The following is a 15,313-nucleotide window of genomic DNA, read 5'->3' on the forward strand; positions in this document are numbered from 1 at the left end:
GAAAATATTAATATAAAACATATTCAGGAAAATAATCTTACAAATTAAATTAATATTAAAATTAGTATATAAAAATTAAAGTTTATTTATTAAATTATAAACGATTGATTATCATCGATTCTTTAGCTTCATCTAATATAAAATCTTATAATTTCTTATAAATAACTTAATAAATAAAATTCAATTGAGATTTTTATATATTAATTTTTATGTTTATTTTGATTTCTAGATTCGATCTTTTAAAAATATGAGATATATTAATATCTTGTATATTTGAAACAGTAATTTTTTATTTAAATTTTATTTTAATGAAAAATTTATTCCTAAAATGCTCAATACTTGAAAAATTAAAAATATTGTCTTTCCTTTCTCGTCACACATACATACATTACGTATTTATTTTCGTTTATCATCGTCATCTCATTTTGATCCCTTCTAGTTTATCGTGATAAATATCAAATTATCAAATAAAAATATCTCGATTCGCAAACTCGAAAAAGTCCCCCAGTTAAACTCGATGCGGTTTTCGGTTATAGATGCATTCCCGTCATTGGGAAATATCGATATTCTCGAAAGGTGGGATGAAAAACGGCTCGTTTCGTGGATTGGACAACTCGTGATTCGTTAAATTGCCAGGGAAGCAAAAACTGTGACGCGGTTGACGTTGGTCCGATGAGTTACCGAACATCGATAGCGAATTGGATTGATCAACGTGACGTGTCGAACGCGCGCTACTTACGAACCCTAACAAACTCTATCGACGCCTCGTGTCCTGAGAAATTGCAAATTCCCCCGTACCTCTCACGAGGTTCGTCAGGAGGAAAAGTTTTATCAGAGAATCGGTGAGACGACGGGAGCGGAATTTTAACTAGAATTCGAAATGGCGAGGAATTTTCTCAAGGAATTTCTCGTTTACCAATTTCTATCCCCCTTTCCGCGCAGCCGACCAAGTCTCGACCCCGGTCGAGTTCCCGGGGACAAAGCACCGGGTATTTTCTAGGTTAGTCGCTCGAGAAAACGGTAGCCCGATAACGTGATGCCATTCCGGACGATAAATATACATACACGTATTTACACATGCTATACATATAACGAGTATACGTAGATTGTATATAGGTAAATTACCTATATACAGGCAAAGTAAACGCGCATAAAACGTATACAGGTACAGCCTAGATTAAATCCGGTTCTCTACGAAATCCCAGAAATCGCGGTACCCACCGATCCATGCGACGCCACGGTCAGCAATACTTTACACCTGTCACACTGCCTAAACCTAATTAGACACGACGAGCTTAATCTTGTGACGTTTAATGGGCTCGTTGAACGAAAATAGGTAACGATCTCTTCTCTTTCTCGTTTTGGATAACACGGTCAAACATTCCGAAAGATTTTGCACCGACCTCGTTTACCAATCGTCGAACTAATAATTTAACAACTGTTACCTTCTGTCGATACGAGATCGTCGTCGGCTCGTCTTCGTTAATTATCGGAGAAGTTCGTACATCGGAGCAATCAAGCGGCGCATCGCCGACTCGTTAGCGTTGAAATTACGTTTCAGCTAGCTAGTCGACTGTCTTAACGACTCGAACTTTAACGATCAAAGAGAAAGAAAAAGATTTTGAAGTGATCCGTGTGACCGTGTGGAAAAATATTAACTTGTATTATATAGAAAAATTTTAAGTATCAAACTTTGTCAATATATAATAAGCATAAAATGTCGTATACGTAATTCTGCGAACGTTAACAAAAATATGGAATTTGAAGGAAGAGTAGCAGGCGTGGTTACTGCGATAATATAATGGTGAAATATAGGTCAGAGATATTTAGTATTAATAGTATAATAATTAATGTTAATATAATGACTACAAATAGTACACAACTTGCATAAAATTATATATAAATATCGCTTAACTGTCTCCTTTGAATTTTTGTTTATTTCTATTTAATAAAGCATTAAACAATTTATATTTAAATATCCAATTTATTATAACTCGTTAATTTATTATAATTCGAAAATTTCAAAAAATATAAATTTATAGATTGATGCGTAAAGATCATATATAAGCCAATTTTAATTTTTTAAATGGAATTATATAATTTTTATTGCATCAATCGGTGAAATTATTTCTTTCAAATTTTTAATTGAAAAGAATATTATGTAAAAAAGAAAGAAGAATATAAAACAGTAGAATAGCGTATTTTTTATTTTTCATGATAAGTTTTTGAATTTTAAATTACAATATCTCTTAAATTAATGATCTTACAACATAACATAATATAATATTTTTTTTATAATATTTTAATACGATAATAACGAGTTGCATCAATTATAAAAAGTATAATAAAAATTGATTTGAAAAATTAAAATTCATCTTTATAACCTATCAAGAAAGAAACTATTATATAATATATATTTTTATCTAAAATATTTTTTCGTATCGTTCATATTTTTCCAGATACTTGAACGATTCATCAATAAATTATATAAGATTCATCAATAATTATACATTATATAAGACTTTTTTACGTTCACAAAATTTGATTTTTAAACCATAATAAAATGAAATATTTGTCGTACTTGTGTCTTAGCTTTGCAAAAATGCAGCTCATTCGATCTCTCGTAAAGTCAAAAAGAAGGGAGAAAAGGGTTATAATCATGTTTTTCCGTGATTCGATCGCTTAATCGTCCAAGAGGTTGGCGGAGAATGGCGTGAAAAGAGAGGCGCAGCCGTCGAGTAGTGGATAACGGGTGACGGATGATGGGTGACGGGAAACGGGTTGAGGGATGGAGTAGGGACGGGTGACGAAAACGGAGGTTGGAAATATCGCGGGGGTTGAAGCTGGAGTACGCTGTAGGGACTTTAAACAAAGGAGGGTCGTTAGAAACAAGTGGCGCCGATTAAAAACGCCGACGCCACTCGTTGCGATGCATCGACAAACACATCATGTTTTACTCCAACCTCGTTTCCCTTACTACTCGTTGTTTCGCACGCGTAATCACGATACTTAAAACGTTTTGCCAATTATATATGTCGTATACCTCGATGATTAATATTCAAAATAATACTAACGACCTATATATCCGTATATATTAATAATTAACAATTAACATCGCGTAAGAGGATACCTCGTCGAATTATATAAATACCTCCTTCGATTCTATGAAAAAAAAAAAAAAGAAAAATAGGAAGAAAATGTGTCAATGGAGATACGAGAGCGAAGCGCGAGAGGAATGGTTGAAGGTACAAAAAAGTTGAAGAAGTAGCGGAGAAAAAGTGAAGATGGAAGGAAATAGGACGAGGATGGAAAGAAACGAAGCGTCGTAAAGCCCTCTAAAATTGCCGATTCATAGCCGATCAAGAAGGATGCAGGTGGAAAAACTGGCCTTCCTTTAGCGGCGTGGTACACATCCTGCGACCTACATCAACGAAAGCGAGGATACATTATTACTATCATCGGAAAGCAAAGCCCGATGGCGCGACGACCGCAGGGTGTTTCAGGGTCGGTTGCCATGGCAATGCACTGGGACAGCCACGGGGTGCAGCTTGGAATAACCACCCTCTTGCCTCTTTTCCGCGATTCACCCTGCTTTCCCAACACTCTCTCTCTCTCTCTCTCTCTCTCTCGCTCATTCGCTCGCTCTCTCTTCCACCCTCCTTCTCTCCACTCCTCCCCCACCCGATCCCTATGCCAGTCCTCCCATTTCGCCTGTTTCCTCGCCCCCACATCCTTCCCATCTCCATTCCTCCTGCCGTTCTAACCTCTGGATCCCATTCCTCTCTGCAACCCCTGGCCCCTTGGCTCGCGCCCCCTACCCTCATTCCTCGTCATCACGGCGCCGTAGTCATTCAGTTGCCGTGTTCCTGCTTCTGCCTTCGAATCTTCCTCTCCTACTCCTGTCCGAGCTCCTTCCATCATGTATCCCCCTCCTCTCTTTCTCTCTTTTTCTCTCGATTAGTTGGTGGATCGAGTCTCTTTCTCTCTCTCTCTCTCTCTCTTGCGCTACCTTCGCTCTCTGTTACTTCGTCTAATCGTACTACTAGAACACGCTTTATTTCGTCAAAGCGGATATCATCCGCTTCGCCTCACTCTCTCCCCCTTCCCCCATGATCGATCATGCGCGAGATGTGTAAAAACGGGAGGGTATAAATACGTCATTGGGAGGATTTATTTGTTTTGTTGCACGAGAATACTCTTGTTTTTCGACGTTCGTTTGAAAAAAAAAAAAAAGAAGAAGAAAAGGAAGAAAGAAAGAGATTATCAAAAAGGGGATCTAATTGATGATCTCCGTGCTGTTTATCAGGCGGAAAGGATTGATGATGTTATGTAAGGAGAAAAAAATTTGATTGAGTCGCGCATTGATTATCAAATGGAAGGATTGACGATCCGATTGTAAAGAGCTTTTGGTATATGGTAGCTTTTTCGAATTCTATCCGACTTCTATCGCAATCGGGGATACCCCTCCCGGGAATCGAGATGTTTCTTTACTGGTGCTGGTTTTTCATCCAGCTCTACCACAGGTTCATCCGTTATCGGAGCTTTCCAACGTCTCTTGGTTCGAGAACAAACCAGTCTCCTTGATTCTGTCAGCCCGCATCGATCTTGATACCACATTCGAATCCGGGATTCCTTTCTTTTTCACACGTATACACCACGCTCACACGAGAAACGTCGGCTCTTTATCTTTGCATTTTTCTAGTTTGGAACCAGGAAAAACAATTCGACCGCTATTGTGTGTACGATTGTTCGAAGAATATTGATATGTTAATAATTGTTTTATGCGTCATAAATTAGAAAACTATTGGCAAGTTTTTCTATTTTTGTCATATTAAAATATATATTTACTTTGATTATTCTGTTGTATTGTACTATTGATTTATTGATTATTGATTATTGATTGATCTATTGTATCATTGATTTTTTTTCTTACGTTATTTTATTACGATTGTGAAAATCATATCAAAATTTTAAAAATACGTTAATTAATTGCTAATGTTCGATTTTGTAAATTCATGTTTACGTCGAATATTTAACGATGAGAATATAAGTGAATATTATAATTGTAATATTATATTGATATTAATATAGTAAGAATATATGTTTTAATAATTATAATATAAACCTATTTTAATCCATTTATAAGAATCAAATAATTATGCACAATATTATTAAAAAAAATAGAATAATTTATATTATTATATGAAAATGATGACAAAAAATTATTAAATAATAGTTCATTTTATAAACTTAAATAAAATTTCAGAATTTTAAGAAAAATATAATTTACTGTATTGATTTAAATATTTTCATTTTTTCAAATTATATAATATTATATGTTTTACAATTAGATAAATGGAAAGAGGAATTTTTACAAAAAAAGATATTGAATAAATACTAGAAGTTTATAACTACAATATTGAGAAAACAAATTAATATCAATAAATTAATAAGAACATATTTAAAATTAACACATATATATATAATTTAGAATTTATATTTCTTGCTATATGTAATGCTTTTTTTTTCTATTCATTAATATAATTAAAAATACAAAACAATATCTTAATATCTAAAATTTTGTTAATTCATAACTATCTCTAGTTTACAATATTTACAATAATTAAAAATTATTGTCCTTTAAAATATTTTTATGATATTTCTAGGAAATATTTCATTACCAAATATTTTATTTTCAGATAATTTCAAACGAACCCGAATAGATGAAACTGCAACCCCTGTCTGAAGTCTGTCGCTCGTTTATCATCCATGTGATCATTCGTGGTGGAACGAAGCTGTTTTCAAAGAGAAGCATGATATTGCGATAAAAAATTGCGCAGAAAAACGATAATGGATGATAATTTTTTCTCTCTCTCTGTTTTCTCATCTATACTCTCGAGATTGTTTATCGATCTTTCCGAAATTAAATTACTAATAAATAATTATTGCATAAAAGAGAAGGCAGACGAGGAGGAAGACATTTTTTTTCCAACTATTTTTTCCTTTTCTAAGATCTCGTGGCTTTTTCCTTTCGTTGGCCCTTGCTATCTCGCGTGAAAAGGGAAAGCTGCTGCGAAGTAAACGAAACCCTTTCATTCCAGATATCTTTAATCGTGCCGACATAAAGAATGTCTACGACACTGAAAGTCGTAGAGAGGTCACCGCCTAGGTCATTCAGCAAGCTAGACAATACTTTCTTTTATCAAGACCAAATAGATATCTACTTTGCACGTGCATTTATTCGCGAATTCCTTTTCTTTTTTTTTTTGTTACATTGTTGTTTAAGAGTTTAAATATGAAAAATTTAGAATAAAAAAATAGAATAAAATCAAATCATGCAATAAATTTATTTATCACAAAGGTTGTCGAATAAAAGAAATAAATTCAAAATAGCCATCTTTATTTTTAATTATCTCTAAACAAATCTTGTATTTTCTATCTATTAATTTTTCTTTGTATTCGAATAATTGTCGATATCAATAAATATTTATTACAAAAAAAGTTTTATCTCATCTCGAAAATATAAGTATTTTTTAACTTTTGACCAATAATCTATATGCTTATATGTATATGCTTGTAGCTTATCTTCTTAACAATTTTCCAAGCAAGATGGAACTTTAATGGAACATCGGAAATAATTTGGAGGAAAGTTCAAAATATAGAAACTGATATAAATTTTCAAGAGACGAGTCATCGATAATCCATCATCGAAAAGCGATTACTACTGAAATAATTCGTCTTACTTTTTGAAATAATAAAATCGAAATTTATTTCTGTTTTACAAAAACATCTTTTAAATAATTGAAATTAATAAAATAAGAAAATCAGAGAAAATCACTTTCATCCATATTCAAAAGATTCGCTAACAAGAATTACCATCAACGTGGATTATGGATTGCAGACATGAGAATAGATTACTAGGTCATCGTACCTGTATATCTTCGTTACTGTATAAATTTAGAACAGATCGTGATCGTGATATACCAGATGTCAAGAGAAATTACGTTGAGAAAAATTAGATTTTGAAAAAAATAAACTGTTGACTCGATAAGATTAAATAGCTTATTAATTTTGGGGATGTAGATGAGCGATGTGATGATCTCGTTACAATGACAAGTTAATATTTTTAATCTCGTACTATCTAACGGTTTATTAAAGTGGATATAAAATTCATTCTGAGCCAAATAAAAAAGTTGTTATTTCTATCATTAAAAATTAGTTTTTAATTAACTTCTTTTTCTATAAATTGTAAATTTTTAAAATTTTAAGATACAAAAAAATAGATTTTGAAAGTTAAAAAGAAAAGTATAATATGAACTTTTAAAAAATATTTTTAAAATATGAAAATATATGGAATACTTAATTTTTGAAAATTACATTATTCGAATCATTCAAAATTTTTGAATAAATATTTCCTCGTTTAAATTTCACTTAAATTTTATAAAAATTAATATTAGTTGGCTACATTCATTTTTTATGATCTTTTTCTTTTTTTCGGAAAGGACTTAAATATCTACGAAGAAATATTTAAAAACTATTTAGAATAAATGCATTAAAAAAATATATCATGATCGTTCAAATGATAAAAAAAACTTCCAAAATTGGCCATAAAAATGCATTGGAATACCATTATATCATTTGATATAATCTTAAAAAAAAAAACAAATTTTATATTTTCATGTTTTCAAAAAATTTTTTTTTAAAAATCTCACATGCTTTTCTCATTAACCTTTAATATTCGAAAAATTATTCTGTCGAATCTTGTATTGTTATGTAATAACGATTGTTTACATGGAAACACAGTTGAATTCTCTATTCATTTGATGAATATTAATAATCCAATGAACACAATCATATCAAATCACTACAGAAAATAAAAATATCAAATTACAAGTTAATATAAAATGATATTTTAGGAAAAAATTATTGTCTTGAACATGAATATTATAATATACGTTTTATATATTTCATGAAGTTTTTTAATCACATTAAATATATAGTTTTATTATTATTATTTTTATTCAACTTCAATTTAGTGCATAAAAATATTTAATTTTTGCTTTAATTTTAAAGAAGACATTTTAAATGAAATGAAAATAGCAAAATAACATAAGAAAAATAATCGTATAAGTGGAAATACTGTGGATTAATGTTAATAACAGTTTTATTATTATTCGTACTTAACCTTCATAATACCGGAATGGTAATCTGATATTAAATACAACTGTATATGTTCTTTTTGTTATAATTACTAAATGTAATATGTAAGTTTATTACATAAAACAATAAATATTTTATATTATATTATAATCAAAAATTTAAAAAAGTTATATTTTTAGAATGCTTTTCATGTACATACTGATTACATTATGCATAAGTTTTGGGACTTTCTACCTTTATCTCTTATTAAGATCAAGATGCCCGACTTGATGTCTCTATTTCTTTTATACAATCCAAAAAATAAAATAGTTAATTTAACAGTCCTTTAAATTTTTACAATATTGAATCAACAATGAGTAATGGATAATAAAAAAAATATAATAAGTAATGTAATATAATAATGTTTAATTAATTAAATCTGTAATTTCAATATATATTTAAAAATATTTAAAGTGATTACTTAGAATATGAATTATCAATATATATTACATATAATTCATTCGAGATATCATTAAAAACATTTTTAATTGTATATTATATTTTTTAAAGTTTCAGATATATTGGAATTAAAGATAATTAAGATAATTATTTATAAAATATAGATTATTAATTATTATATATACTTACCACTTAAAATAATCATTAAAAATTATTATAAATATTTTTAACCTTGCATATGTATTTTCACAAGTTTTAGAAATATGTAAGATACGTTTTGTCATCGATCTGAAAAATTATTATATCCTTGAATTATTATTAAAATTCTATCTATCCGCTGTAAATAAATTTCAATCACATTTTTATAGATCGAGTAAACTAACTTTTCAGAAAAATTCGCAAAATACGCTTCTCTATCTTCATACAATCCAACTTCTCGTTTTCTCTTGAAGAAAAATTTGATTCGCAACGAACGACAAGAATAATGGTAGTTTCTATACACATGAAAAAAGAGATTCGAAGAACAGACGAGAAAGGAACCGAACCGACAAAAACAGGGTAATAAATGGATGTGATGAATAATAACTTGGTTATTGAAAGAAAATTCCGGCCGATACGAGTTCTGAAACTCCGAAACATTAGCCCAGTTTCCAAGAGCAACGGAGCTAAGGTATCGAAAACCCCTCTCCATCCTCCTATCTTCTTCTCTCCCTTTCGTCTTCCAAGTTCTCTTTGGCTGCTGCTACCGATGAGCCAATGTCCCAACCTACCAACCTACGTACTTGCCTTCAAGCCACGTCCGCATAATGGCTATTCAGATAGCGAATCGATTTATTTCCCCAGAGGGTTTCGGATACTTGGAACCTTTCTCTTTCTTTCTCTTTCTCTCTCTCTCTCTCTCCGTGAACTTGGAACAAATCCTCCTTCATTCTCGTGCTCCAAAAATTCTTTTCTATCGTAAAATGTTTTTCCGCGGAAACCGAATTCGGCGCTATCTCTTTATTTCGAGCGAAAAGGAATCGCGAGACATATATAGAAATTTTATCAAACGAAATGTAAGAAAAAGGAAGAATGTAATCTCCGTCTTTTTAATGCCCATCATAGCATTACCTGGTAAAACATGGGAGGATAAAAAGAGATGCGGCTCGTATTGCCTTATAATGGTACTATATACTATATATATATATAATAATGGATACTTTTTTAACGACTATGAAATAAAATATCGTTTTACGTAAATTTGTAAATTTGAATTTTTGAAAAATATAAATTTCTCTGAAGTTTTTGAAAAGTGATAATAATGCATTTAAACAAGTCATTTTTAACATTTGCCTAATTTCTTTTTAAAAAAACTTGAGAATTATTATTTTTTTTTTAATTTTTTAGAAGATTGTTGTAGTAAAAATAATAATGAAGTGAAAGTTATTACAATAATACATTTTTAACTTTATATCAAAATGGAATAATTATTCTTTACTAAAGAGAAAGATAAAAGATTTTAAAAAATTCTAAAATTCTTTCTTATTTTTGTATTTCATATTATAATGCTTTTATTATTAAAATGATGAATTTGTTGAGTTTAATAAGAATTGTAAAAATTGTCAATTTTATTTTATGAAAATATTATATCTGAAGATTAATCTTTTTTATATTTGTATTAAAATTAATAAATACATATAAGAAAATTATATTTATAACTAAGAATATTATATTTCTAACGATTATTGATTGACATCAAAAAAATATGTATTTATTATTTATATTAGAACTGTATTTTGATATCATTGCGATACAATATTTATTCATATAGATATTAAAAATTGGAACTCAGTATTTGAGTTGAGAATAATAAACATTGAGTTAGAAATATAAAAGAAAAAAAGAATAACACAAATACTCGTGTTTCAAGCAGTTTCAAGAATTAGTAGGGATTATTCCGATATTAGCGGAAATAAGTCTATCTTTTACAGAATTATTGTAGAATTGCAAAGTGGAGGAGCAATTTTTATAATTATTTTTGTAATACATTTTCTTATATAAATAAATAATATAAAAATAAAAATAGATTTATTTTAAACTAAATTCTATGGCGTTACATTTTTTTTATTTAATTAAAATTTAATTAAAAATATGAAAATACATAACGTTATTATTCCTAATTATTTTCCTTTTTTAATAGAATATCTGTTTTATCTAAATACAATGAAATAATTTAGAGAAAGAATGTTATGAAAAAAAAATTATTTAATATAAGAAGATGTATTATGCAATATTAATAGTTTAATAGTTTTTCTATTAGATTTTTGACTTTTATGTATATCTTATATAATAATAATATATTAATTATTTATATTTTAAATAAAATGAAATATATAAGATATTATTATATTCAGAAATATCTTTAATCAAAACAAACACGAAAGATATTTTTTGATATATAAAAATATCACTTGAGCTTTATTCATTAGATAATCGATAGGCAATCGAAGTTTCTATTGAATCAAACGAGACGGAGGTGTGGCAGAGATAGAGCAGTCATTCTATCTCCGTTTCGTTTCATTTAACACAACTTCAAAAGCTTATAATAACTTAATAGAAGATTCAATCGATTTTGTGTGTTTGTGTTTATTCTAACCCTTTAAAGATACACCCTATCCACGAATATATTAACACCTCACATAATCCTGGCTTATGACAACGTTGCTCATCAGTGGTATCCCCAGTTTACGATCCTTAAATACATTCGACTGTCATTGTCGATTTAGCGCGTATCTCATGCGCCATTCATCAACAGTATTTCGACAGTATATCGATACGAATTAACGAATTATACGCTCATAAAAAAATATCAATATCATTCTTATACCTAAAGATATGTAATTTAATATCATATTATGTGTATCATATTTTGCAATATCAGTTCATCATTTTTGATTTATCTATAAAATTAAAAATAGACCCATGTGTTCCTAATATTTTTTTGCATTTTATATGATGCTGCTAGGAGCCAATGATATATATATTTTGCATTTTAGATTATAACACTTATGTGATAATTATTTGAAGTTTTTAGATAATTTGTATATAAATTAATTTTATTAACCATTGAACATGGATGAATATATAATAATGAGAATGTAGATATTTATTAAGGATAATTATAACTTTCAAAATTCAAGATAATACTGAAATTATGATAACTATAAAAAAATAAAAAAAAGTTTAAAAAAAATTTTCAAATTGACAATTTTTCAAATAATACTGATGATAATTTTAATTCTTACGACAATAAAATTTTAATTTAGTGAGATTGTTATAATGAGCAAAAAAAAGAAAAAATATTACAAATGACTTTGAACCAGAGATAATTAACCATTCCATAAATATTCTACTTGATAGAGATTGGCATTAAATTGTGATAACAATAATTGATTCAACACTTTCAAGACTTTCAACTGTTAAATTTAAAAAATTTTGAGGACGGGATCTTACAATTACTAATATTATAATCAAACATCAAGTAGACAAAATTATTCTGAAATCATTAAAATCAAAATTGAACATATTGTTAAATAATCAATCACAATAAAATGATCTGAAAAATTTAATGTGTTAAATGGAAGAAATGATAGAAACAATGAAGAAACTCTCACCTTGTTCGGGTATCCGTTGTATCGAAGAAGTTTCTTGCAGCATTTGCCGCGATTCTCGTAATAAAACATCTGGACCATATCTGCGCGATCGGTCGCCGCGCTGACGGTGAACGGTGCACCGTCCGTTCCTAAACTCCTCGAGGAGGAGGCCGACTGCTGTTGGGCCGGTGATTCCCGGCGGCCGATCGGCACGCACGGGCACCACCCCGAGACCATCACACCGATCGACCCGGATCCACCCCGATCCACGTCTCCTTCCTTCGCCAATTCCTCCTTCTATCGCTGAATGTTGCTTCTCATCTTTCTTCCTCCTCCCCTTCCTCTCCTTTCGTTCTCTTTTTCCCTCCAATCCTTCTCCCTTCTCCAAACCGTGCCCTTTCGCTCTTCTTCTTTTCCACCCCTCTTCTTAATTATTCCACCGTTTCTCTTCGTTAGCCTCTTCGCAGGTACTTCCCTCTTTACAGATAATTTTCCACAGTTCTTTGGTACTTTCTTTTTTTTTTCGCCTCCTCTTACTTTGATAAATACTTTAAGAAGAAACTTCGTTGACGTTGACGCAATTTCCTCGCCTTTGTGCTCGTTATTCCCACCTCGAAGTTAGATTTGCTGCTCCCGTTGCCACGCCGTTTTCCTTTGCTGTTGTAGTTGACGCCTCCAACGTTGTCGTCGTAACGTTGGAGTTTTGTTATCTTCTATCAAAATTATCGATCCTTGGCACCTTTCGTCCTAAACAAAAATTGGTTTTTACAAAAGTTATATTGAAGAATTAATCTTTTTAAAATTACAACGGCATATATACCCGTCGTGACGAAAATTATTACACAGCGGGAATATTGCCAGATATAAATATTAAAACATTTAATCAAAAGATCTTCTCAACTTCGTGAGAAATAGTTGTACGATAACTTTTGGTCATAAATTTTGAATCCTCTATTTTCCCGTTTCTAAATTTCCTCAAAAATTATTTACACTAGAAAGTTGATAAAAATAAAGATGATTTTTTCTAAATTTTCAAAATTTTCAAAATTCAAACAATCTTAAATGTTTAAAAAAATCTTTTAGATAATTAAAATTACTATTAATTGAAAAATTAAAGCATTTTTCTTATAATATTCATTTTAAAAGTTAATATATGATTTTTTCTTACGTTCCGTACTTTGAATAAAATACGTTATAAATATTTTAAATATTTTATTGATTTTAATGTCGATAGCATGCTTCTCATTCAATGGAAGCATGGAAGAAGACGGTAAAAAAATCATGTCTTTTAAAAAGTTGTTTTAAAAAAGAATTTCAATTTTCAAATTTATAATAATTTTAATTGAAATATTATATTTATAAAAAATTTTAAACCATTTGAGAATCGTTTGAATTTTTTCAATTTTTTTTTCTAAAAAAACGATCTTTTTATTTATTTTCTAGCATAAAATAATCTTTAAATTGAAAAAATTCAATTTAAGAACATGAAAATAAAACATTTAAATGAAATGTTTCTATGAAAATTGATTTTTTTTTCATACAGCAGATTCAAAGATTCATAACGTTATAATAACATTTCTTATTTCTTGTATAATATGATTGTATATAATCACATTATAAAAGTTCTTTTATAAATTATTTCATTCAATATATATTTCACAATAATATACAATGAAACATCAAACTTCGATTATTTTAAATATCTATTATTCAATTATTATCCAATTAATATTATTGTTATCAATATTCATATAATAAACTTTCTTAACATACAAAAAAGTATACATGTATATTTAAAAAACATATTAAAATATTTTTTAAAAAATGAATTAATATTTAACGTAATATACACTACATTTTAAATTAAAGCAATCAATAATCAATAATTTTAGATTTAATTCCTATAATCATAAATTGCGTGTATGTTTATTCATGCTACTCGATTATCCAAATAATTCGATTTTCCGAATCATTTTCCAAATGATTCGGATAATTGATGCTTTATTATAATTTAATTATAATTTAATATAAAAATAAAAGAAAAATATATCAATATAATATAGATAAAAGAGTAACATATGTAATAATAAACAATATAGAATAACAGAACTAAGAAGAAAATAGTAATTACATAAATAATTATTCAGATAAATATATAATTTAATACCAACTTATATAATGTATTTTATATTTCATTAAAATATAAGAAAATTGGATTATGTATATATAACATAATACAATATTGAAAGTTATAATATTTATTACAACATCTAAAAAAAAATAAGAAATGAAAAGAACATAATTATCTTTCATATTTATTACATTTATTATGCTTCAATTAAACACAAAATTAATATTTATATCGAATCGAATTAGTAAGTAGTATTTGCTTATCACTTAGACATTAAATAAAAAGTAATATATCTTCAAATAATTTATAGAGATATTTTCAATTTTCTAATATTTATTTCATTATTGCTTACTTCGTTTCAAATTTTTTCTGATAAAAAGTTTGTGCCATTTGAACATACTTTCAATGATGAACCATAAAACATCTCTTTCTTAGAATTCTTAGAATAATTCTAAGATTCAAAATTGCTATTTTCGATTTCAAATATTCTCTATCGATCCGACAATATTCTTCGAATGGAGATAGTTGACAAAATATACAAAATGTATATAATATATTCATAGGATATTTTTCGAGAGTTGATTTTAGAGATCAAAACGAGCACAAAAGTTGATATAATAAACAATCAAACGAGATAGAGATATTTCACTTTATATATATATATATATATTTCACTTTATCTAGCACAATTTTATAACTTAAAAAATAAATTTTGATCAAATTTTATATAGATCAACTTTTATTTTTAGCTTTTAGAATCAATTTTACAAAAATGTCTCACGAATATTCTGAGAAATAAATGATGGCATTAATTATCATACCTATATCATCATAATTATCATCATAATTGTCACGAAATTAAATATTATCAAATATCTCTTTGGTCAGATATATTGTAATGTAAATCGCGATTCATAAATCGTTATATGAAAGAATATTTCAACGCGTATCA

At 28.6% G+C, this 15,313-nt stretch overlaps 1 protein-coding gene and 1 long non-coding RNA gene across 2 annotated transcripts in view; one reads left to right on the forward strand and one right to left on the reverse strand.

Annotated features, from left to right (window-relative positions):
* The window catches only part of LOC107996034 (uncharacterized), a 56,789-nt gene that overhangs the window by 35,987 nt on the left and 5,489 nt on the right, over positions 1-15,313 (reverse strand). Inside the window, exon 2 of the mRNA XM_062073329.1 lies at positions 12,252-12,977. Within this exon, the coding sequence (XP_061929313.1) occupies positions 12,252-12,467 (216 nt within the window). The 5' untranslated portion in view covers positions 12,468-12,977. The remainder of the gene's footprint in view (positions 1-12,251; positions 12,978-15,313) is intronic.
* LOC133665871 (uncharacterized) lies at positions 1,343-6,333 on the forward strand. Its single transcript, XR_009829311.1, has 2 exons — positions 1,343-1,815; positions 5,700-6,333. It is a non-coding gene; the product is annotated as an uncharacterized LOC133665871 (long non-coding RNA).

The sequence above is a fragment of the Apis cerana genome, linkage group LG3 (assembly GCF_029169275.1).
Source record: "Apis cerana isolate GH-2021 linkage group LG3, AcerK_1.0, whole genome shotgun sequence".
NCBI classification, from domain to species: domain Eukaryota; kingdom Metazoa; phylum Arthropoda; class Insecta; order Hymenoptera; family Apidae; genus Apis; species Apis cerana.